The sequence below is a fragment of the Pogona vitticeps genome, chromosome 3 (genome assembly GCF_051106095.1).
Source record: "Pogona vitticeps strain Pit_001003342236 chromosome 3, PviZW2.1, whole genome shotgun sequence".
NCBI lineage: Eukaryota > Metazoa > Chordata > Lepidosauria > Squamata > Agamidae > Pogona > Pogona vitticeps.
In genome coordinates, this window is record NC_135785.1 from 264,980,312 (window position 1) to 265,005,800 (window position 25,489).

Here is a 25,489-nt window from a genome sequence, read left to right on the forward strand (position 1 = left end):
AAAGCTTCAGGCCCAGCCGAGCGGAGAGGGATGGGGTTCCCCGACGAGCGAGGAGGAGCCCCCTTCCCCGGTGCCTCTTGCCTCCACCAGTCCCCTCAAACACACACCTGCGCTCCCATCACTCACGGATGGATGAGGGTGTTTGATTTGAACTCAGGCCCGGTGGGGGCTGCACGGATAAGGGAGGAGAGAGAGAGAGAGAGAAAGGCCGAGAGAGAAATGGGAGAGCCTGAGGTCAGGGAGAAAAGCCCGCCCAGCCTGGAGGACGGAGGGCACCCTGTTGCCCTGGAGGGATGCAGGGGGAAAAGCAAAGCAAAGCGTGCTGCTTATATACCGCACCATAGCACTTCAAGCACTCTCTGGGCGGTTTACAAGTTAATCATGAAGGATACACATTGCCCCCCCCCCCAGCGAGCTGGGTACTCATTTTACCAACCTCGGAAGGATAGACGGCTGAGTCAACCTTGAGCCGGCTACCTGGGATTGAACCCTGGATCGCGAGCACAGTTTTGGCTGCAGTACAGCGGTTTAACCCCCGCGCCACGAGCGAAGGGGACCAAACACAGGTCAAAGCAAGGGAGATGGTGGGAGTCTGGTTCCTGGCAGAGGAAATGACCTCTGGCGCCAACCGGAAGTGGCCGCTGCCACTGGGCGCTTGCTTCGGGCCCACATCCCCAGTGTGCAGGCGCTGACTCTTCTTCACCCGCCCCATGGAAACCATCCTCAGACCGCCCCCCCAACAGAAACCTGGATATGGCTGGCATGCTCCCTTTGAAAAGCACACCTCCACGGATGGCCTCTGAGGGCAGTCGGTCGGGGAGCCCCCCAATAAGAAGGGAACACCCAGTGGCCTCCTTCCAAACTCCTGCCCACGGCCGCCTGGGTGGGTCCTGGGAAAGAAGAGAGGAAGGAGGTGCCGTCCATCTTCTCTTTTTGAAAGTCTCCCACAGTCTGACCCCGTGCACAGAAATCCCGCTCAGTCCCTGTAGGAGGACTGGCGTCTGGTGAATTGTGTATAAGACGGCCCCAGGGATATAAGGCCAGCTCTTCCTATTTCCAGGGAAAGCAGAAGAACTCCAAAGAAGAGCCACCGGCGGCATGTTACGGGCAGAAAGCGTTTTGCTCAAGATTTCTCCTGCGGTCCTCAGAGTCTCCGACTTAAGGAGGGGAAAAGGGGCACCATTTCCAGGGAGGTCTCTCTCGAGGCACCTTTAAAGCAAGCCCTTGTACTTCAGTGTGAGCTTCCACCTCCCTGAAGAAGTGCACCCACAAAAGTTCACACAAAAAGAGACTTGCCTTCAAGGTGCCACAAGAAGCAAAGGGAAGGATGATGGGCACAAATGATGGAATTCCCCCCCCCCCGAAAAATCAGCATAAAGCTGATTTGGGCCACCAAAGTGTGAAGGTGCGTGCAAGTTTCGGAGGTCATGCCCCTGTTCATCCAGGAAAAGGCTGCAGCAAAAGCAATTAGCAAATGCACACTAAGGAACAGCTAATCAAAGCTGAAGGGAAGGAGAGCAATGAGATCGTATGACGGAGCACATCAGCTTCAGCTGCGAGGGTGAGTTGAGGGCCCCGGCCTTATGAGCGCGGGAAGCATCCCGGCAGGTCTTTTGCTCTGGAGCACCTCTCCTGGTGGTGGTCCCCGTTCTGCGCCATCAAGTCACTTCGGAGTGATGGTGACCGGGTGCATCAGCTACCTCCGGGTTCTCTATTTATTTCTTTGTTGCTGTTTAGTTGTTAAGTCATGTCTGACTCTTCGTGACCCCACGGACCAGAGCACGCCAGGCCCTCCTGTCTTCCACGGCCTCCCGGAGTTGGGTCAAATTCATGTTGCTTCAATGACCCTGACCAACCATCTCATCCTCTGTCGTTCCCTTCTCCTCCTGCCTTCACACTTTCTCCTGTTTGACCACCTCCAGCTTCCCAAGGTTCATACATCTTACATCCCAGGTTCCTATGGAGTATTTTTCTTTGCAGCCTCGGACTTTCCTTTCACCTCCAGGCGCGTCCACTGCTGAGCGTCCTTTCAGCTTTGGCCCAACCACTTCATTTGCGCTGGAGCTGCTTGTCCTCCGCTCTTCCTCAGCAGCATGTTGGACGCTTTCCGACCTGAGGGGTCCATCTTCCAGCGTCATATCTTTTAGCCTTTTGTTTCTGTTCATGGGGTTTTCTTGGCAAAGATACTGGAGTGGCATTGCCAGGTCCTACTCCAGGTGGATTGCGTTTAGTCAGAACTCTCCACTATGACCTGTCCGTCGTGGACGTCCCTGCACGGCATAGCCCATCGCTTCTCTGAATGACTCAAGCCCCTTCGCCACGACAAGGCAGCAATCCGTGAGGGGCAGAGAAGAACCTAGAAACATTTAAATGCCGAGGGTGCCCATCTCTGCCCTAAACTAGCCACTCGACGCCACTGTTCACACCATGAGAGCCAGACTTCGTAGTGTGCTGGATCACACAGAATGCACAGTACAACCCCAGCAACAGCACTCTGTGGGGTTTCTGAACTTTCCCCTTTTCCTGACCCTCTTCCTTCTCTACAGCACACCCGCAGTGGTCCCCAACCTTGGGCCTCCAGAAGTTCTTGGACTACAACTCCCATAAGCCTTCACCGCCACCTCTGCTGGCCAGGATTTCTGGGACTTGAAGTCCAAGAACATCTGGAGGCCCCAAGGTTGGGGAACCACTGCCTTATAGGATATGGAGTAAAGTCCAGTTCAGCAACTTCGTGAACCTACTTGATGCCCTTAGGCAGACCTCAGTTTCCCCACGACAAGGCAGCAATCCATGAAGGGTTTTTATTTTATTTTATTTCTAACCCACTGCATATTGAACGATGTATTTATTTTTATTTGTTTAAAATGTTGTTATCCCGCCTGTCTCCTTTAAAAGGACCCCAAGGCGGCTTACATCAATAAAAAGCTAAATACAGTAAGCAAAGGCGGCCGACCCCATCTCCCCCCCCCGACACACACACACACACACACACACACACACCCTCCTGCCCGGCATGTGCCCCTGAAACCCGCGTCCCCGCCGCATTCTCACGTGCACCCGGGAGCGCCCGCGGGCACAGCCGCCGCTAACCTGATCCGAAACGACCGGGCGCTCGTCGGGAAGACGGCGGCGCGTCACGCCCGGAGGTCACGTGAACGGAAGGGAGCTCACGTGACCTGCTCGCTTTCCTTCGGGCCTCCGACACGCGTCCTCGGCTGCTGGTTCGGACGACAGGGGGGTGGTCTCAAGGAAAGATGGAGGAAGAGGAAGAAGAGGAGTGGCTGGTGGAGTCCCTGGGCTTGTAAGTGATTCCCTCCCCCACGGATGGCCGGGGGTGGGGGGTTTGCTCTCTCTCTTCTCCCTTTCTTTCTTTCTTTCTTTCTTTCTTTCTTTCTTTCTTTCTTTCTTTCTTTCTTTCTTTCTTTCTCCATTTGTTCATTTTTTCCTTCCTTCCTTCCTTCCTTCCTTTCAGTTGCCCCCACGGGTGGCACTTGTTTTATTTCATTTGTTACTTTGTTTCATTTCAGTGTATCTTCTTTTAAACCCCGCCTCCCCCCCCCTTTGATCTCTCTCTCTCTTCCCTTTTTGGCGCAGCTCAGAAATGAAAAACCGGAGCTTAGAGAAAGAGTTCTTTTTTTTCCTTTTCTTTGACTACCTCTCCCATCATTTTTATTTATTTATTTATTTATTTATTTGATTTATACCCGGCCCATCCGGTCTAAAAGACCACTCTAGGCGGCTCCCATCATCTCCTGGCAAAGCCGGTGAGGGGATTCTGGGCCATGCAGTGCTTCTCCCCCACCCACCCCCTCTAAAAAAGAAGAGAAAAACGTTTCTCAAAGCTCTCCTCTAAACGGAGTAAAACCCCTGAACCCGCTGATAAATAAAGCCAGGTCCCGGGAGTTTCTGCCAGGAGACAGGCAGTCCATCATCCTCCTCATCCGAGAACTTCAGGGCTGGAGGGGACCCTCTGGATCATCCCGCCCTAGTGGGGGATTCGAACTCCCAACCTCCAGCTCCGCCACCAGAGCTCTCCAGAACCCCTCAGCAATTCCAGCCGGTCTTGGCTGCTGGGTTTAAGGTTCTTGGTCCCTCCCCTCTGTTCTTATCATTTTTATTTATTTGGGGAGGGTTAGGGGTTTTGTGACACCCACCCACCCAGATTCTGCTGGGCTGCTGCTCCCATCATCCTTCGCTGTCTGCTCTGCTGGGCCAGGCTGATGGGAGTTGTAGTCCTGTGCCATCTGGAGGGCCACATGTCCCACGTGTGTGTTGTCCCGTTCCCCCCCCCCCAGTCAATACAGTATTTCAGGGACTGGAGGGATGTCCGGATGAGAAAGGGCGGAGCTGTTCTGCGCGTGGGCCCTGATCCTTGCTAAATGATTCAGAGGAATCCCTAAAGGAGGACGGTTCTCCATCACGCTTCACCTCGGGAGTCAATCCCATTCCCTTCGGTCCGGGGGGGCATTTCCTTCCGGGGAAGTGTGGAAGCCAACCTTCCTCTCTTCGATGGGAGCTGCCAAGGGGGGGGGGGCTTTGCTCTCCCTCCTCCTCACCCGCCCCATCGAGGCTGGAGGCTTTTCCAGGGCCAGGAAGGCTCAACCTGCTCTCCTTCCGTAGATACAACGACCTCCACACCTTTGAGCTTCAGGATCCCACCCGAGTCATTGAGTGGATCGGAGAGAAAAGTGAGTGGGGGCGCTTCTCCCCTGGGTTTGGGCCCGGCGGATTCAAGCCTGGTGCGGCGGATGGGAAACCTCTCGAGAAGGACGCTGCACCGCCCTGCTGTGTTCTTGTGGGGTGGGGTGGGGGGTTCTGTGTACGTGGCGGTTTTAAGAACTGCCGCAGGTGCTGCCGTGAGATCCCCCCACCAAGGCCAGGATGGCTGATGCCTGCCACGGGATGCCGCCTGTGCCCAAGGCTTGAAAGACGGGGACCATTGTTATTGTTGGCCTCCAGAGCAGAAAACGGGGGGAGGCGGAGCACCCTTCTCTAGGGCAAGGTCAGCCCTCAAAAGGGGGCACTCGGGGGTCAGTCTAGAAGGACGGTCCGTGTCTCTCCTTATGGGGCAGGAGAGATGCCTCCAGATTCAGGATCTCACACAGGGGAAAAAGTGGCTGGGGAAGAAACCTACGGTGTGAAATCCTTGGAAGGCAGTCACACGAAGGAGGGGCAGGATCTATCCCAGCGGGACATGCAACCCATGGGCTCAAGCGACAGGAAGCTGGATTTTGCCTGAATATCAGGAAAACCTTCCTCCCTGTTAGAGCAGTACGACAACGGGACCCGTCGTGACCACGCTGGAGGCCTTCAAGGGAAATTTTATACAACCTTCTGCCTGATCCACTTTGATTGGGATCCCTGCCTTGAGCGGGGGGGGGGGGGGTTGGACTCTGTGGCCTTAGAGGCCCCCTTCCGAGCCCGTTGTTTGAGGAGTCCATGATTTTATGAAAATAACAAGATTGAGGGATTCTTGACTGGAGACATGGAAGGCCTCTCAGGGGTTCCAGTTGTGGCGGGGTGGGGGTGGGGCTGGGGGGTCTCTGAGCGGCCGAAGAACTCTGGCATCCGTGCAGGATTCTGCTCGGATCGCTTTTGTCGAAGGTCCGAAATGACGAGGCTGCTCATGGAATCCTGCCTTTTAGGTGTCTGCGTCGCCGGATATGAAAACCCGAGAAGGAACGAGATCCTCCAGCTGCTCCTGCCTCAGAGGCTCTGCTCCAAAGGGAACCAGGTAGGGGTGACCCTCACCAGACAGACCCCCCCCCAAAAAAATAACCACGTTTCTGTGTCTTGCCGGGACCACGACCTCCTGCCTTCCGGCTGATTCTGACCTGTAGAAGACCAGGGTCGGCACTGATGCCATTCAGGGGCTCCTTCTCCAGTTGGGGAGGCCCCTCGGGTGGGGAGCCCTTTTTCCGTCCCTCGCTTTCCACGGGGTGCTTGATCTCTTGCAGGGCCTGTGTCCGGAAAGAGACTTCAAGGTGGAACTGGGTGGCTTTTCTGACCGCCCTGTCTACGGCCTGAAGCATGTGCCTCAGACGAGGTAAGAGAATGTCTTCAGCGGGTAACGCGCAAGGCTGAGAAGGGAGCGTCTGAAATAGAAGGAATTGGGGGGGGGCGTGTTGGAAATTAAGCTGAATGGAGGAAATATGTGAAGAAGAGTCCAGTTCCCTCCTCAGGCTGCTTCCTTCCCGAACGTTGTTTGGGTGGGCTCCAAAACGTACAGCAGGGGAATTGTGCTTTGAGGCTGCCCGCCTGTGTTTCCCTTTGCCTCTGTCAAGCCTTGGCTTTATAATGCCAGCCGAGCCTCGATAGGGCAGCCAAAGCCACAGCTGTGGTTTGAGAACGTAGATGTTCTGGCGCACTGGAAGGAGCGCAAATTCATCCTTCGAAATGGCCTCCAAGCGCCATGCAGTATTCCGGTCAGGTAGCCCTCACAAGCCACGGTTTGGATGTAGATGCAAGTTTAGATGTGGGAACAGACCATGGTTTGCTGTGACATGGACTGGTGCCACCCTGGTTTTCTCCGCAAGCATCAGAGTGGTTTCAGTTACTTTGCACGACGCCCTTCTGGGATTATTCTGTATTGATTGATTTGGGGTGTAGAACTGAGCTCACTAGTGGTTTTTTTGTTTTGTTTTTGTGGGGGGGGACACAGATTTTTACTCTTTCTCTCCTAAGTAGTGTGAAAAGGACAACACACTCTTTTCTCCTCTTTCCAGAAGGCTAAGAAACCTTCTCATATTTCCTGCCAGTGAGTCCTCTTGGGCTAACTACGTGTCTTTAGAAGGAGGAGTCTTTTTTTTTAAAAAAAGTGTCCCGTTTAGCAGAATATTGTGGTGGTGAGGAGGCAGAGCTGGCAGAGAAACCCCACATAGAGGCGACCACTGTCCACGTTATAACAGCCAGAAAGACCCAAGAGATCAAGGAGGAAAAGGGGTTCGAGTGTCGGGTTTGGGTGACTCAGAATGCCGTTCTCTCGTAACGCGAAGTTTGCAGGGAGATCAAAACACAGCTTTGCCCGCTGCCTGTGAGGTTGTGTGTGTGGGAAACGCTAGCAAGTTTCCCACACACACAAAGGTTCCCTTCGCCTCTGCTTGTGTCTGCAGCCTGCTGGTGACGAGCGGCCCGCCGGACGGTGCGCTGCAGGTGTGGCACATGGAACCAGAGGAGACAGGTGGGTGAACAAGCAGCTGGGCGCCCGTGGCTTTCGTTTTGTCCCAGCGCCATGTCCAGCAGCCTTCCCTGGGGTGGCCATGCTGAGCAGCGAAGGTTAATTCCCAAATCTCATGGGGGGAAACGACTGGATTAGACCGTGAATCTGTCTAGTTCCGCAAGACACACAGGCGCACCCAGGACCCACCAAACCCCCCAGCTGGCCAGGTGCCTCTGAGGAACCCACAGGGAACCGGAAGGGTCACTCCCCACTGCCTCCCCCCCTTTCGTGAGGCCTGGGGAGACCTGGCTTTTAGCCACCACCCCCCAGGGCCTTCAGGCCTTGCCCACTGCTGGTGTTGAGGCCGGAGCCCAGGTGGACGTCCAAGGAGGGACTGAGCGCTGTTCTCTCTCCTTTTCTGGCTCACCAGGGGTCATTAAGCCGGTGACCACCATCCCTCCCAGCCAAGGAGACGAGCATTCCTTCTGCATGAAAATGGCCACCACTTCCTCCCGGGCCGCCCGCGTCCTTCACGGGCTGAAAATGAACAACATCCAGATGACGGAGGTGGAATCCCAGAAAACCATCTTTACTGCAGGTAGCTTTTCTTCTTGCAGGCTGCAAAAGCTCTGGGTGATCCCTCGGATCCCTTTCCCATTTTCCCTCCCTTCGGGACCCCCCCCGGTGCATCTTCTGGACCCCCCAAAACGGACTCTAACCTATCTCTGTCTTTCTCTCTCTCTCTCTGTCTATCTGTCTGTCTGTCTGTCCCTTCCTCCTGTATCCATCTGTCAGTCAGTTTGTCTGTCTATCTATCTCTGTCTGTCCCTTCCTCCTGTATCCATCTGTCAGTCAGTCAGTCAGTCAGTCAGTCAGTCAGTCTCTCTGTCTCTCTGTCTCTCTGTCTGTCTATCTATCTATCTATCTATCTATCTATCTATCTATCTATCTATCTATCTATCTATCTATCTATCTATCTATCTATCTATCTATCTATCTATCTATCTATCTATCTATCTATCTATCTATCTATCTATCTATCTATCTATCTATCTATCTAACCAGAGGCCACTCTGGCTGGTTTACAACATAAACATTCATTGAGGGGGTGGGGGGGGGTCGGTCAGAGTTGCAGAGGAAAGCAGGTGCCCTTCTGTTGGGGCTCACCGGCTGGAGTCTCGTCCTCGCTCCCCACCCCGTGCTTGCCAGAGGACTGGGAGGATGGTGGTGGTGGTGGAGGAGGAGGAGGAGGAGGAAGCCCCCCCCCGCCGTGAAGGGCACTTGGCCCAGGTCTGAGTCCACCCTAGTTCAGCCCGTCGGCCCAGGGCTAGGAAGCCGGATGGGACCCAACAGGCACCGGGTCCGGGTCTCCCTTCAGCTCCTCCGATGAGGGTTGAGTTTGGCTCCCGACGTTTGCGCTTTTCAAGACGTGTGGAAGGTGGGTTTTCAGGGGCACATGGGCCCTCCTGGCCCCCCACGCCCTGTGCCTGACAGCAGCCCCAATCCGACTGCACCCAAACGCTCTCTGTTTGTTGTCCTTTTGTTCCTCTTCTTCCCCCCCCCCTTAGCCTCCCCCTGCACCGAGGAGCTCTCCAGCCTGCATTTCCTGGACGGAGCCAGCTTGCTGGCCTGCAGCGACCGCGGGCGGCTCTTTCTGGCAGACACCAGGCAGCCGCAGGGCCAGCTGGGAGAGGTCACGGGCGCGAGCCTGCCTTCCGCCCTGGGAGGGCACAGCTGGACGGCGGGCGTCCAGCCGGGCACCCCACCGAAGCCTGCGGGGGGCAAGCCGCTGGTCGCCCGGCTATCGACGGGGGGCCACGTGGTGCTGACGGACCTCAGGAGCCCGGCCGGTCCCCTGAGCGTGGCCCAGTGCGGTGTGGCACCTGCGCCCGGTTTCCGTGGGGTAGCGCTCCTGGCCGTCTCTTTTGCGCCTCTGCTGGAGGATCACTTGGCCGTGTCTGGTGAGTCGGGGATGGGGTTTCTGCCTTGGGGTGATGGATGAGGAGGAGGAGGAGGGGCTGATTCCCCAGGCCCCCTTTGCAGGGGCAGCTGGGTGTCCTGTGGGGTTGCCCCACGGAGAGGGAGCTAAGAGAAAGGAGAGTAAGACAGAGGCCTCCCTGAGCTTCTCTGCCAACCTAGGCGGGGAGGGAACATGTGAGAGGAGGGGCTAAGAGGGTCAGCCAAGCCCCTCCACCCCGGCAGAAGCTGCCCCACATTTGCATTCCACGGGCAGAGCCTCCCAGAGCCTGGATGTGGGTGTGTGTGGAGGGGGTGTCTTCGGAGAGCCCCTCCCAGGCCCATCCCACCATTTGCAAGGACGGCAGCTCACAAACCCGGATCGGTAGGTTTCACCTCCTGTAGAAAAGGGCTTTAAAGTTCCTTATCTACCCGGTTGGCTTCTGTGGTCATTGCTCCCTGTGGTTGATCAGGGAGGGAGGCAGGCAGGCTGGCTGGCTCGCGACAGCTTTCTTTCTCTTTTAAATAAATCCGTGACTAAATGAAGAGTGCAAGTAAGTAGCTTGGAAGCCCATCTCCGAGAGGGTGAAATGAAAGGGTGTGCAGAGTTGGGTTCGTCAGCTGCCATTCCCAGGGTCCTCGGGGAAATCTGGGGATTGCAGTGTGAAAGCACAAAAGAGGACACCCTAGGACTCACAACGGTGCCACAACAAGACGAGACAACCGAGCGGGACACCCCACCGTGGGCTCCAGTGACAGGAGGCCAGATTTCGGTGGAATCTCAGGGAAAAGCTTCCTAACTGTTAGAGCAGCACAGCAACGGAGCCCCTGACCTCGTGAGGAGGTGATGATGATGAGCGATCCCACGTGGGAGGCCTTCGAGAGAACCACCCCCCCGGCAGATCTCCTCTGATCCGGATTCCTGCCTCGAGCAGAGGGTTGGGCTCGATGGCCTTAAGAGGCCCCTCCGACTCTCACGATGCTATGATTCTGTGACTATGTGTGGACCCTTACACGGGAGGAGAAGAGGACCCGGAGAGGGTTTACTTTTCAGGGGTTGGGTCACTGTTCCCGTCCTTAATCCCTTAAGCAGGGTCGGGATAATATTTCCTCTCTTGGCGGCCGCAGAATTTTATGCCGGAGCGCTCGGAGGTGGCCGGGGGCTGGGTTTGTTGCCTCCCTCCTCCAGAAAGGAGGGACGTGTTCTCACCTCTGCTTTTCCCCTTCCAAAGGTTTCGACGGGATCGTCCGCATCTACGAGACGCACCAGTGGGATTCTGCGACGCAGGAAGCCCAGCCCGCCTTCCTTCACAAAGGACACGTCTTTGGTGGACCCGGTGGGGCCAGAGAGCCGCCCCTGGTGACCGCTCACACGTGGCACCCCTCTAAGCCACGGACGTTGTTATCGGCAGCCAGCGACGGGGCGCTCCACGTGTGGGACTGGGCTGATCCCCAAGGGGGTGCCACCCAAGCTACAGGGTTTGCCCCCTGAAGTCCGCCATTGTTACAAGCAAACGGGGAACGTTCAAGGAAGGTGTTCGCGCATAACCTCTAGGGCCCACTGCCCCCCCCACAAAGCATCTTCAGTTAGCGGTGCTGTTTCCTGCGGCTTGCACTCCAGGGGCTGGATCTAGCCTGGTGGGAGACGGGAGGAGAGCAGAGAGAAGCAGAGAAGGGGACACAGTGCGAGGGTTTATGTTGTGAATGCAGGGCGAGTCCTTACCCCACTGAGCCTTAAAATGTGAGTGGGGAAGGCCTGACCCCTAGCAAGTGTCCATTAGAGATGGGATCTGGGGATTACAGATCCCATAATTCTCCAGTCTGGATGTTCTACATGACAGGCAGACACTGTACAGATGCCGCAATGGGGCTCACCTGGGACAAAGGCCACGTCCGCCCAGAGTGGCCTTGGGCTAGATGAGCAGTATACAAATCAAAGGAAGGAATAAACAAATGAATAAATAAAATAAACTGGGAGGCTTTGAGGCTGAGCTAGGCCTAGCTTCCTGTTCAGAAAAAAAAAACTCCCAGCTAGCACTGGGGCAGGAACAGGAAGTTTGGTGAGAGCTAGGCCTAGCGAGATCTCAAATTGAGGCCTTTCTCCCAGTTGAGTCTCGTTTTGGTGTCTGTCAAGTAGAACTCCCTGAATGGAGAATTATGGGATATATGGTCCCCCAAAATAGAAAAATCCCTATTTTCAAGGCGTGTGTCTACCACCTCTGGCATGGCACACACCTCCGCTTCACATTTTATGATGCTACCTCGTTGCAGAGAATGACACACGGTGAAAGAAGTGCCAGCTGGACCTGACTCTGTGCCCATTAAAGGGAGCGAAAGAAATCTGGCTCTGATTGTTTTTCCTGTGTGTGTTTAGTCGTTTAGTCGTGTCCGACTCTTCGTGACCCCATGGACCAGAGCACGCCAGGCCCTCCTGTCTTCTACTGCCTCCCGGAGTTGGGTCAGGTTCATGTTGGTTGCTTCGCAGACACTGTCCAGCCATCTCATCCTCGGTCGTCCCCTTCTCCTCTTGCCATCACACTTTCCCAACATCAGGGTCTTTTCCAGGGAGTCTTTTCTTCTCATTAGATGGCCAAAGTACTGGAGCCTCAGCTTCAGGATCTGTCCTTCCAGTGAGCACTCAGGATTGATTTCCTTCAGAATGGATAGGTTTGTTCTCCTTGCAGTCCAGGGGATTCTCAAGAGCCTCCTCCAGCACCACAATTCAAAGGCATCAATTCTTCGGCGGTCTGCTTTCTTTATGGTCCAGCTCTCACTTCCATACATCACGACAGGAAAAACCATAGCTTTGACTATTCGGACTTTTGTTGGCAAGGTGATGTCTCTGCTTTTCAAGATGCTGTCCAGATTTGTCATCGCTTTCCTCCCAAGAAGAAGGCGCCTTTTAATTTCAGGGCTGCTGTCTCCATCTGCAGTGATCATGGAGCCCAGGAAGATAAAATTTGACACTGCCTCCATATCTTCCCCTTCTATTTCCCAGGAGGTGATGGGACCAGTGGCCATGATCTTAGTTTTTTTGATGTTGAGTTTCAGACCGTTTTTTGCACTCTCCTCTTTCACTCTCATTACAAGGTTCTTTAATTCCTCCTCACTTTCTGCCATCAGAGTGGTATCATCTGCATATCGGAGGTTGTTGATATTTCTTCCGGCAATCTTAATTCCGGCTTGGGTTTCTTCCAGTCCAGCCTTCCGCATGATGTATTCTGCATATAAGTTAAATAAGCTGGGGGACAATATACAGCCTTGCCGTACTCCTTTCCCAATTTTGAACCACTCAGTTGTTCCATGACCAGTTCTAACTGTTGCTTCCTGTCCCACATATAGGTTTCTCAGGAGACAGATAAAGTGGTCAGGCACTCCCATTTCTTTAAGAACTTGCCATAGTTTGCTGTGGTCCACACAGTCAAAGGCTTTCGCATAGTCAATGAAGCAGAAGTAGATATTTTTCTGGAACTCTCTGGCTTTCTCCATAATCCAGCGCAAGTTAGCAATTTGGTCTCGAGTTCCTCTGCCTCTTCGGAATCCAGCTTGTACTTCTGGGAGTTCTCGGTCCACATACTGCTGAAGCCTACCTTGTAGGATTTTGAGCATAACCTTGCTAGCGTGCGAAATGAGTGCAATTGTACGGTAGTTGGAGCATTCTTTGGCACTGCCTTTCTTTGGGATTGGGATGTAGACTGATCTTTTCCAATCCTCTGGCCACTGTTGAGTTTTCCAAACTTGCTGGCATATTGAATGTAGCACCTTAACAGCATCATCTTTCAAGATTTTAAATAGTTCAACTGGAATGCCATCACCTCCACTGGCCTTGTTGTTAGCCAGGCTTTCTAAGGCCCACTTGACTTCGCTCTCCAGGATGTCTGGCTCAAGGTCAGCAACTACATTGTCTGGGTTGTCCGGGATATCCACATCTTTCTGATATAATTCCTCTGTGTATTCTTGCCACCTCTTCTTGACGTCTTCTGCTTCTGTTAGGTCCCTCCCATTTTTGTCTTTTATCATGTTCATCTTTGCTTTTTCCTAATGATGCAAAAATCATGAAAAGCTTTCCTAAGGGGGAAAACAAAGCAATGAGGGGTGCGGGAGGCACTCCTGATATTACTGATATTATTGTGCTTCTGTTACCTCAAGAAACTATCTGTTTCTGTGACACTTCTGAGATGTGACAAGGTGAGTGTGTGTTGCCAGCTCTTAACCACATTGTCACTGCTCGCTTCAACAGGAAGAGTACTGACAGAGAGGACTTGGTGGGGGACGTGGCAGGAAGGGGAACTCTAGGCAAGAGTGACCACATCCTTCTAGAATTCTTGATTTCAAAGGAAACGAAAGCAGAGTGTAGCTGCACAGGTCTGCTGGATTTCTAAAAAGCCGGTTTTAATAATCTCAGGACAAGGACAAGGAAGGTCCCATGGCAGGAGATCCTAACAAGAAAAGGAGCCCAAGAAGGGTGGGAGCTTCCAAAAAATAAGGAATTCTACAGGCACAACTACACACAATTCCAACAAGGAAAAAAAAGGGGGAGGCGGCAAAAAACGGCCAGTGTGGCTTCACAAAAAGCTCAGGGAGGACCTAAAACCCCCAAAAAGACACGTACAGGAAGTGGAAAGAAGGCCAGGCCACCAAGGGGGAGTATAGACAAATAGCAAGGAAGTGCAGAGATGGCCTGAGGAGGGCAAAAGCTGAGAATGAGCTGAGGTGAGCTAGGGACACTAAAAGCAACAACAACAAAAAAATCCTTCTTCAGGTATGTGAGTCGCAAAAGATAAACCAAAGACCTGGTGGCACAGCTCCGCGATGGAGATGGGAAAATGGTAACAGAGGACAAAGGAAAGGCAGAGGCACTCGATTCCTATATTAGTTCCGTCTTTTCCCATAAGAGAAACGGTGAACTTCCAAACAAATGGGAAGTGCAAGGGGGGGGGGCAGGATTGCAGCCGGAGATAGAGAAACTAATAGTCAAGGAAGACCTCACCACCTTGAACAAGTTCAAATCTCCAGGGTCGGATGAACTGCATCTGAGAGGAATGAAGGAACCGACTGAAGAACTCTCAGAACCGCTACCCATTATTTTCTTTAAATCATGGGAAACAGGGGATGTGCCAGAGGATTGGAGGAGGGCCAGTGTTGTCCCTGTCTTCAAAACGGGCAAAAAGGAGGAACCTGGGAACTACAGGCCAGTCAGCCTGACCTCCATCCCAGGCAAAATTCTGGAACAGATCGTAAAGCAGTCATTGTGGAAGCACCTAGAAAACAAGGCAGTCATAACTAGAAGCCAACACGTAGTTGTCGAGAACAAATCCTGCCAAACTGATTCATTTTTTGATCAGGTCACCTCCGGGATAGACAGAGGGAATGCTGTAGGCGTAGTATATCTTGACCTCAGCAAAGCTTTTGACAAATTGCTCTACTGATGATCTCCTGATTAGCAAGCTAACCAGGTGTGGGCTGGATAGATCATGTGTCAGGCGGATACACAATTGGCTACAGAATTGTACTCAGAGGGTAATGATTAATGGGTCCGCTAACTGGGAGGAGGTCACTAGTGCGCTACCCCAAGGCTCAGTCCTGGCCCAGGTGCTCTTCAATATTTTTATTAATGACTTGGATGATGGAGTGCAGGGAATGCTTGTCAAATTTGCAGATGATACCAAATTGGGAGGAATAGATAATACCCTAGAAGACAGAAACAAAATTCAAAATGGCCTTGATAGGATGGAGCACGGGACAAAATGCAACAGAATGAAATTCAACAGGGATAAGTGCAAAGGACTGCATCTAGGAAAAAGAAAGCAAACACACAGTTACAAGATGGGGGAGACCTGGCTCAGAAAAACTATGAGCGAGAAGGATCTTGGAATTGTCGTAGATCACAAGTTAAATATGGGCCAACAGTGTTATGTGGCTACAAAAAAGGCTAATGCTATTTGAGGCTGCATTAATAGAAGTATAGTTTCCAAATCCCACGAGGTGCTGGTCCCCCTCTATTCAGCACTGGTTAGGCTCACCTTGAGTCTTGTGTCCAGTTCTGGACACCACACTTCAAGACAGATGCGAACAAATTGGAACAAGTTCAGAGGAGGGCAACAAGGAGGATCAGGGGACTGGAAACCAAGCCTTGTGAGGAAAGGCTGAAAGAATTGGACATGTTTAGCCTTGAGAAAAGAGGACTGAAGGGTGACAGGATAGCAGTTTTCAAAGACTTGAAAGCCAGGAGGGGCAGGCTCTTTTCTCGATCATCCCAGAGTGCAGGACACACAACCATGAGCTCAAGTTAAAGGCAGCCAGATATTGGTTGAATATCATGAAAAACATCCTCATTGTTCGAGCAGTATGATGATGGAACTATTGACCTCGAGAGTAGGTGAGTGCTCCACCCCTGGAGGCACTCAAGAAAAATGTGGATCATCATCTGGCAGATCTGCTTTGATGGTATTCCTGCCTTGAGCAGGGGGTTGGAGTTGATGGCCTTGTAGGCCCCTTCCAACTTCACTTTTCTAGGATTCTATGAGACATCAGCCGTAATGAGTGCCTGTTCCCTGTTGGCTTACTCCTCCTTTCTATCAGTGCCTCGTGCTTCATAGGTGACTGTGGGAGAACTGAAAGAAGGAATACCAGACCCGTGCCTTCTCTACCTGGAGATCCTTGGCAACAGGGGCCATCCATTGCCATTGACATGATGACATACAATGAGGCATCCATGTGTCCTGAGAAGGGGTCCGAGTGCCATTGGTCAAGTGGCTCTTTATCGAGCAAAAGGGGGCAGTTCGAAGGCTCCCAATGGTCTTGGACTATTGGAGTTTTTGAGATGGTCTTCTTTCCTTCTCCGTGATCAGAGTCTATCGCTCTTGGTCCTCCCTCTTCAGGAGAGAGGTGAGCAAAAGGCCTTTGGAAATGCTGTAGACTCTTGGCAGTGTTAATTAAAGCTTCTGGGTGATGCAGGCCAAATATCTTTCTGTGGCCCACAGGAGGTGGGCATAAACCCTTTGCCCGTGGGGGAGGGAGAGAGAGTACGGACTGCTCCACGGTCTTCGTAGAAAGCATGGGACTCATTTTTAACTAAGGAATCATTCCTGCTAGACTGACTTTCCCAATTACTGTTACCTTTTTGAGAATCAATTGTTGACAAGCTTTTCGGACAAGGATCCGCCCACTCGTCCTGAACATGTCAGTGCTCACTCATTATTTCCAAGGTCTGGTCTGGTCTGCTGCAGTTTGTGTGTGATCGCCGGCTAGATTATGATCTCGAGATGGACCCTTTACAGACTTTTGCCTGTGGTTTCACAACCGAGCTGCTGAGAGAGGTACTTGCATTTCCTTTGTAAGGCTGCAGATATAAAACGGGAGTGTCTAGCGAACCACATTACTTTTGATATTCTTGACGTCGAATCCAACTCATGCCATGGACGATGAAGAGGGTTATATGACATTAAGCCCCCGGATGCCCAACGAAACCTCTAGCCAGGAGTCACTGTCTAAAAGGAGACGAGGTACGGCTTTCCAGGTGTCCCCGGGGTTCACGGGCCGATATTAAACTCCTTGGGTGCAATAGTTAAGAGCAGAGCAAAGTTAAACGCTTTGGCCTAACTCCACTTGTTAGACCCAGTTACAGTAGATTCCTGGATTCCATGGGACTTGACATTAATTTGCGTGTGTGCGCATGATAGATGATGTCTTGTCAAATCAGAATTATGGCAACCCTTGCAGAGTTTTCAAGATACGTTAGATTTGAAAGGGTGATCAAGGATTTAAACCTCCAGCTCCTGAGTCCTACCTAGTCCATTCTGCTACCGGACTCATTTGGCTGTCATTTGCCAGCATGCCGATTTACCAAAACCCTATTGGCTTTCATAGGTCTACTCTACTCGGGAGTCACGCTTGGATGTCGTTCTCCATTTGCAAGCAGCTTTCCAATGCCTTTTACTTCTCCGGAGCAGATCTTTCTCTCCCTTCGACTTAAGAATGTGGGCATGTTTTTCGGGCACCTCCGGTCATGTGTTGAGGAAGGCAGACACATTCGGCTACTAAGACAGGGCGTCAGATTAAGACCTCGGCAAGAGGCTCCAAATTCCCAGGAGAACCCAGGAGGGTGTTGGGCAAAGCATTCCCGGAACATTTCACACCCCTTGAAAACTTTACAAGAGTTGTCCTAGGCGGGAAGCCATCGGAGGTGGCACGTGACATGTGCTTCTGCATCTTAGCTGTGTTAAGCTTTAGTCATCTTGCTTTCCCCCCTAAATTTGTAAATGGTTCCTTTCTCCCCTAAATTTGTATCCTAATCATCATCATCACCATCATCTAGGTCTGTTGCCTCTTATTTGCTCAGCTGAGTATATCTTGTTAAGAGGAGCGATCCGTATACCTTGTGCTGTGAATCAAAAGCCTTTCTGTCTTATCCTTTCGATTTGTGATGGTGATCTGATCTTACCCTGTGAAATCATTTGCAGGTTTAAGAAGGTTTTAACAGGCTAGGGTTAAGGAATGCTCTCCCTGGGGAGATATGGTCAGCCCCCTCCCTTTTATCCTTCTACTGACCACGGAAGACCCACTTTTCCAGGCAGGCTTTTGACAATCAGGATTGGGTCCCCGCACGCCTTTTTAAAGTTAAGCTAGTTTTTAGTGTTTACCTGCTTGTAATTATTCAACGGCATTTTGATCAGTTTTACAACATAATTGTTATTTGAAGGTTTAGCTTATTTTGTTTTCAACTCTGTTCTTTTTAATACTGTGAGCCGCCTTGTGTCCCCTTAGCAGGAGAAAGATGGTCTGTAAATGAAACAAGCAGACAAGTAAATGGCAGAGCGACCCTGCCGTACTTTAGAAAGCTGCTTCCTCTTCTCTTATTCTTAAAAGTCTGATCCTCTGCGGCCGCTGGTCTGGTCTGAAGGGAAGTAAGCCTGGCTCAGGGAAGGATCCTCTATTGAGGATCTGCCTATTCATGGGATTGCCTTACGTCAGAGGTGACCCTGATGACATATCGCAACAGTAATAAACAGGGGACAATGTGGGGAAATATACAAGGAAAAAAAATCATTGGGAGGTACATGGCCCCCCCCAGGCAGATCAGAGGATACAATATGGTTTTTGTTTGTTGATCTGTGGCAAAAGGAATGACAGGCTTAAAGTTCCTGAATGCAAAGTGATTGTCATATCGTTAGGATTGCATCATGCATCCAAAGTGTTGATTGAAGCACACAACAAACTCAGTGAGAAAAGGTATTTAGCAGATCAACAAAACTGAGTGGGCGTCAAAAAGGCTGGGTCTCAGGCTGGCCCTGTCCTTTAGGAGGCTTTCTGGGTAGACCCGCTCTGTCCACATCCCGTGACAACCGTTGGCAAAGCCCGCTTCTTTGTAAGCTGAACAAACTGGTTTGGTTATACACCGTTTGTTTTCTGTTTTTAATCTAAAATATTTTTACCCCGCCTTTCTCCTTGAAAAGGGCCCAAAGCAGCTTCCAAACCATGAAAGACCATGTTTGAAGTTGAAAGCAGTGAGCAAATAACGGTGGTTAACCTCATTAAAAGACAATATTTAGATCTAAGAATAAGGCGAGAGTGACCAGGACCTGTGCTAAAAACAGCCAAGAGCCATGGCTAAGCGAGCCGCCCTTGGCACGAGCTGGCAGGGGCGCAGCCCACGTCTTCAAACGCATGGATCAGTCTGATAAGCACCCTGATTCTGCTCGCAAAGAAGGAAAGTGCAGGAAACGACTTTTTCAATCATCAGGGAACAGATTTCTCTTCTGTTCTGTAAAAGGTGTGACATGATGAGGATTTTGAGGCTAGTGCTTTTGAGGATGGAGATTAATTTCAGACTTAAAAAAGAGATGCAAATGCAGGGGGCGCAATTAACATGCATGCATGTGTGCATGCGTAAAGGTAAAGGTAAAGGTTCCCCTTGACAATTTTTTTTTTGTCCAGTCGTGTTCGACTCTAGGGGGCGGTGCTCATCCCCGTTTCCAAGCCATAGAGCCAGCGTTTTGTCCGAAGACAATCTTCCGTGGTCACATGGCCAGTGCGACTTAGACATGGAACGCCATTACCTTCCCACTGAGGTGGTCCCTATTTATCTACTTGCATTTGCATGCTTTCGAACCGCTAGGTTGGCGGGAGCTGAGACAAGCGACGGGAGCTCACTCCCTAGCGTGGATTCGATCTTACAACTGCAGGGCTTCTGACCCTGCAGCACAGAGGCTTCTGCGGTTTAGCCCACAGCGCCGCCACGTCCCATCACATACATACATTACATACATACATTACATACATACATTACATACATACATTACATACATACATACATTACATACATACATACATACATTACATACATACATACATACATACATACATACATACATACATACATACATACATACATACATATGCATGATGTTTCTTTCCTCCCCTTTGAACGCTTGCAGGTAATTCCAAGAGGGTCACTCAGTACAAACTCTCAGTCGGGATATTGGGGGCATTGTGTACCATTCTGGGATTGGCAGCCGTCGTGCTCCTCACATTTGGTAAGTGCTCAAATGCCTATATATATATATAAATTTCCCTTCTGTGACACACACGAGATGTTGCTATGCAGTTCCTTCAGCCCAGCACAGGGAAAAGTGTGAATCCTCTGGAGATTTCCACAGCCATTGCATCACATGTGCAAAACGCTCTCAGAAGCGCTTGCCTCTTATCCTGCTGTTTATATAGAGAATTGCCTCTGGTGTCATCTGTTTTATTTGGTCTAATGTTTTAATTCTTATTGTTGATTTGTAGTTTATTAGCATAGGTTTTATTTATTGTTGTAAACCCCCCAAGAATAGTGCACTGGAGCAGTATTAGGCATCCTTCAGTCTTGAGAGATGAGGGTCACATGCTCTGAATGGAGGTCTTGGAAGAGCGTCTAGTGTTGCTGAGAAGACCAATTCGAGAGTGACAGTCCCTTCCACACTGGAGACAAAAGACAATCTGTCCCCTGTCCAGCTCCCTGATTTGGCTGCTTTCGTGACTGCCTTTTTGCCTCGGCCTGCTGGACAAGGGTCTGGGGCAGGAAATCCATCAATTTATGGGGCAGTAAATCCATCAAGTGACTCTTCTGCTTAGATCCTGTTTGGCTACTGTAATTTCTCTGCATGAAACCGGTCTTGGCCCACTTTCCATTTTTAGTATGTATGCTGGCAGGTCCGCATCAACTATATTTGCCGGTCAGCAGTCCCTCATTCACAGCGCCATGTACAGTTTGTCTCCTGTTCTCTCAACGGTTGGGTTTTTTTCTTCTGTCAACCATGCCCTGCTTGCACAAGTTTTGCAGGGTGGCTTCCGTCCATGTGAAACCGTCAATGCAACTAAAGACAACGTGGGAAGGTTGGAAGACAGACCCTGTTTCTCTCAGCAGGTTGCCGTTCACCTCTGTGAGCCATTTACTGGTATGTTTCCACCAGCCCTTCCTGCAGTAGTTAAAAGATTTCCTTTTGCATTAGAAAGGTTTTAGGGTGATTTGGATGAAATACCCCTTTGTGATGGCTTCCAAAGGGATTTAGGCAAATGAATGGAGGATAAGGCTACCTGGGGCTGGGGAGGTGGGAGGTGGGGGGCACCTGGGAAGGTATTGTTTGCTGCTTGGGGCAAATATATATAAAACCTCTTCCTATTCCACATACAAAAAGCAGATAAAAAAAAAGAGTAGTGTTTCCATTAACCATCCCGGAACGCCAGGAAATTGTAACCCCCAAAAAGTGAATTTTGCCAAGCTCTAGGCAGAAAATACACAGAAGTGACTGAATTTCCCCTTCTTCTGGGGGAAGAGTGAGCAGCTTGCCCAAGGCCACCCAGGCTGGCTCTTCACGCAAGATGGCACAGTGGGGAATCGAACTCCCAGCTACAACCAGATCCTGAAGCCACAGAGCTATTCAGCCAGCTCTATAATGATCAAGCTTGGCAGTGAATGACATTGATACCTATAGACCCCCTCGCCAACGTTCCTTTTCTGAGCAAGCTCGGGGAGAAAGTGGCGGCTGATCAGCTACAGACTCTCCTGGAGGAGACCGATGCCCTTGAGCTGTTCCAGTTTGGATTCAGGCTGCACCACGGAGACGGCATGGGTCGCCCTGCAAGATGACCTCTTGAGAGAGACCGACAGGGGCAAAATGTCCCCCCTGGTCCTCCTCGACCTCTCAGTGGCCTTTGAGACCGTCGACCACGGTCTCCTCCTGGGGAGGCTCTTGGGGTTGGGGATCGGTGGGTGGGCTTCAACTTGGCTCCGATCCTTCCTGGAGGACCGTCCCCAGAGAGTGCAGCTTGGGGAGATGATGTCCACCCCTTGGGCTCTCAATTGTGGAGTCCTCCAGGGGCCAATCATCTCCCCAATGCTGTTTAATATCTACATGAGGCCGCTGGGGGAAGTCCTCAGGAGTTTTGGAGCTTTGTGTCACCCGTATGTGGATGATGGCCAGCTCTATCTCTCCTTCTACCCTGCTGCAGAGGATGCTGTTCCGTCCCTGGAGCGCTGCCTGAATGCCGTGCTGGGGTGGATTGGGGTGGGTGAGGGATAATAGACTGAGGCTGAACCCTGGAAAGATGACAATCCTGCATGTGGGGGCCTCTTGTATCTATCCCTTGAGGGGGCTCCCTCTCTTTTACAGGGAAGCTACTCTCCCCATTAAGGAAGAGTCACGGTCTGGACATCTTAATTTTAACAAGAGCGTCTCACCATCCCCATGGTAAAATCAGTTTGCTTTTGCTTTATGATGACTAGTCATCAGGAAAGGAAACATGATTCAAGGCAAGTCTGTTCTCAGGCATGGTGCTTTAAAGGAACAGGGTGTCTAGAGGGAAAATGATAAAACAGTAGGAAATAGACATGATTTAAATGGGTATTTTATGCTGGGGTTACAGCTTGAATTAGTCCAGCCCTCCCCAAGCTGTTTTTGTCATGTCATGTCTTATTAAATTTTTAAACTGTATTCTCAAAGGCTTTCAAGAATACAATTTTTAAATTCTTTCTCTGGTTAATATTCTGAGGCTTTTTCGGGAAGGAATGAGATTATTACGCTCAGTATGTCCCGTTTCCTTCTAGAGGGTGCCACCTGTAAGCTCTGCCCAGCAAACTGGAAAGAAAGGAGAGGAAAATGCTACTGGTTTTCAAGAGAGAAAAAGAGCTGGCTTGTGGGCTACCAGGACTGTTCCAGGAAGAAAGCTCAGCTCCCCGTGGTCTACGATGCGGAAGAAATGGTGAGATGAACGATGTGTGTTGTGAACAGGTGAAAGGCCGGCAGAAGGAGGTACTATGTCGAAATTGCACAGGGCAGAAACAGTGGCTGCAGACGGAGCAGGAAGCAGGTGGCCCTCTCTAGAATTCCTCTTCGCCCGACGACGTCTCAAACTGGGTTTCCGGCAGTAGCCACATAGGTCACCACCGACGGTACCTGTAAATGAGAATGCAGACGGAGCAAAGGGTAGAACCAACAGGTTGATACGATGGTTTGTTTAAAGAACAAACGCTGTTTGGTGGTTTTATCTCAAGACTGAGATGGGCCCCTCTGCATGGGGGGGATACAGGGTAGGTGGGGGGGGGGCAGAACCTACAGAACTCTGGGGCCCAAACCAGACCTGAAGCGGAGCAGCAAATGGCATCTCCCTTCTGCCCGGCCAAAGGGTGCTGGGTCTCTCAAGGTAGCCAGGTTATTCCCACAATGTATGGCTGAAAACCTCGGTGTCACTCAAGATGGGTAATACCCATCACTCCCACGCTTCCAGAGGGCATTTTTAAGGGTATCATTCACCCGAAGGGTACGGCTGTTTAAGAACAGATGCTGCAAAGACCAGGGAGAAAAGCAAGAATCGTATTCTTCCTAATATTTTTTTGCCAGGGGTTCATCCAACAAAACGTCCCAGAGAAATCTCCAGTTTGGATTGGACTTAATTTTACACCCTCCGTGGGGATCTGGACCTGGATAGATGGAGCAGCATTAAAGGAACACCTGTAAGTGCTTCCCCTTCTTTGAATAAATGCATCTTACAGCCGACCCCCCACAAAGGGGAAGGGGTGATGCTATCCGCATTTCTCCTGCTTCAGAAAGCTCCCCATCGCACCCTTGCTTGTTCTTACGACCAGAGTGGGCATCGGCCGGAGCAGGGGGATGAGTTCATCCTTGCCCTTCTGCCCTTCGGTTCTGGAAGAAGAGACCGCCCGGTGTATCCCACACAACTGGTCTGAATTTTAACCATCCCATACTTGTAATGGTATTGCAGAAAAACGCATGTCCTCCGCTGGATTTCTTGCTGTGGCTAAGCCGACCTCGGATGATATGCAGCTTTGATGGCAGGGATGTGCAACTCATACCTGTGGTTTCTCTGATATTATTGGAGTGCCATTCCCACTGACCTCACCATTGGCGATGCCAGCTGGGGTTGGTGGGAGCAGAGTTTGATCACAACTGGAGTCCGACAGTTTGGCCATTCCTGCTCCTTGGCATTGGGTCTGCGTGAGCATTTCCTGCATCCATGAGCATGCCACACAAGGATTAAGCTGTGCTCGCATGCAACAAGTTTAAACCCTTCCTCTTACCATCAGCATCATCTTTACTGATAGGCTGCCTTTCTTCCTTTCTAAGGAGGTAGGCAGATGTCCCAAGGAAGGGAGGTTAGTATAATTTTAATGCAAAGGTGGGGGCATCTATGGCCCTCTGGATGCTTCAAGATTACAACTCTCATACTCCCCTACCAGCTACATTGGTGAAGTTTCTTGCCAATTGTACTGCCAAAACATCTAAAAAGCCACTGTTGTTCTCCACTGTCCCAAATATAATTTCAGCCTGAGGCAGAATTGCTAGCTTTGAGGTTCTGTGTTTGCAGCTCCATGCACTAATGGAACAAAGTCCCTGAACTTTAGTGGAATTTTAAACACTTTGCAATTGTTTACAAATGGCTAGAGGTAGTGTATGTGGAGGTTCGCAGTTTTCATAATCCAGGACAAATGCAGGAGTATAGAATGCAACCCAGCCTTCTTCGTCCCTTTCTGTCTTGTCCCCCCCCCCTTGGCTTGCATCTCCCCAAAATTACGGGCACTTTTCTTCTTCTTCCCTATGGGAGGAGAGTCCTCTCCTTCCAGTTCTACGCAGGTCAAGGAGCACACTTGCTTAGCAGATGATTGAGCAGTGAGGGGACTTCTGCCCGGTGATACACCTGGGCAATGCCAGCCTGGCATAGACCTCAGGCAAAAGCTTGGAAACGATGACTCCCATAATACCCCCACACACACACACACACACACACTAGCTATGCTGACCAGGGGACTCTGAAAACATTATTTTACCAAGCTCTTGTCATGAAATCTCTCTTCAACCAAGAGCTGCTTAACTGGAAGGAGCACAGAAGTTAAAGATGATAAAACATTCACCTGGAGTCTGGAAGTCGAGTCAAGGCAACCGGACTTCTTTCTTATTAGGGTGAAATGTTTCGTTACTCCTCCAGGTTGCTTCTATAAGAAGAAAGAAGTCCAGTTGCTATGAGCCAGCATCCAGATAACCTCACTTGGAGGACAGAGAATCTTCACAGATATCTTCACCTGGACTGGACTCATTTTTATGGTCAACAAACTTAAATATACTGCTGAACTTACGCCTCTTTCTCCTTCTCCCCCCCCCTTACAGGTTCCCACAAATTCACCAAGAAAGGGAAACCAGCTGCGCCATTCTTAAGGGCAACGACGTTCGCTCCGAAATGTGCACGGCCGACTTTGGCTGGATGTGTGAAAAGAGAGCTATTGTGCTCTAAACGAATCATGCCAAAAGACTGCCAGCTTCAATCTGCTAATAAAATGCATTTTGAATACGTGTGTCACAGAGATTGCATACAAGACATCCTTTCTAAGGAGCTGCTAACATGATCAGGATTAGCTATCAAGCTCACGGACAGCTTGCTGACCGGGTAAGGGAAGTGGTGGGCCACCCAGCTGTGGTCGTAAGACGTTGGCCTCTATGGCCCGACCGTGCTCGCTCTACAGTCCAGAACTGTAACGGGCATTCTAGGGATGGGGTTTAGGTTTTAAATGGCAACCTTCCTAATTTTAGCCAATTCAGATCCCATAAAAATCAATGAAGTTGCAGGAGTAGAAATACCAAGTGTAGACCAAAAGCTGGTATAGTTGACAGTATCCAACAGAGGAAAGGGAAAACTGTATGGTCTTCTTTACACAATCCAAAAGCAAAGCTGGGTAATACCTTGATTAGACCATTAAAAAAATCAGAGAGTGCGAGTTAGCTTTTAATTAATGCTAGTTTTTATCATGCTGGGTACCCCACTATGATGTGGATGGTGCAGAAAAAAACCTATGAACTGAAGTCACAAAAATCATGGCCGATG

The 25,489-nt window shown here is 50.8% G+C and overlaps 2 protein-coding genes across 7 annotated transcripts; both read left to right on the forward strand.

Moving 5' to 3' along the window:
* The first annotated feature begins 3,137 nt into the window (after positions 1-3,137).
* Positions 3,138-11,455, forward strand: WDR73 (WD repeat domain 73). Its single transcript, XM_072993383.2, has 8 exons — positions 3,138-3,301; positions 4,621-4,688; positions 5,646-5,734; positions 5,958-6,046; positions 7,113-7,180; positions 7,590-7,757; positions 8,728-9,120; positions 10,348-11,455. Exons 1-8 carry the CDS (start codon positions 3,255-3,257, stop codon positions 10,605-10,607), a joined length of 1,182 nt encoding a protein of 393 aa, XP_072849484.2. The 5' UTR covers positions 3,138-3,254; the 3' UTR covers positions 10,608-11,455.
* A 1,698-nt stretch (positions 11,456-13,153) lies between these two features.
* On the forward strand, positions 13,154-24,956 carry LOC110078081 (killer cell lectin-like receptor subfamily F member 1). Of its 6 annotated transcripts, none has more exons than XR_013543645.1 (6): positions 13,154-16,620; positions 19,552-19,650; positions 20,431-20,553; positions 21,769-22,357; positions 22,996-23,108; positions 24,778-24,956. XR_013543645.1 is itself a non-coding variant. In XM_072993390.2 (6 exons), exons 3-6 carry the CDS (start codon positions 20,358-20,360, stop codon positions 24,899-24,901), a joined length of 588 nt encoding a protein of 195 aa, XP_072849491.2. In that variant the 5' UTR covers positions 13,154-16,620; positions 19,552-19,650; positions 20,309-20,357; the 3' UTR covers positions 24,902-24,956. The 6 variants fall into 6 exon arrangements, 5 of the variants coding, with proteins under 5 accessions (XP_072849491.2, XP_072849490.2, XP_020647502.3 ...); XM_072993390.2 differs by having other exon boundaries at positions 20,309-20,553; positions 22,203-22,357; XM_072993389.2 differs by having other exon boundaries at positions 22,203-22,357; positions 24,599-24,956.
* Positions 24,957-25,489: the final 533 nt, after the last annotated feature.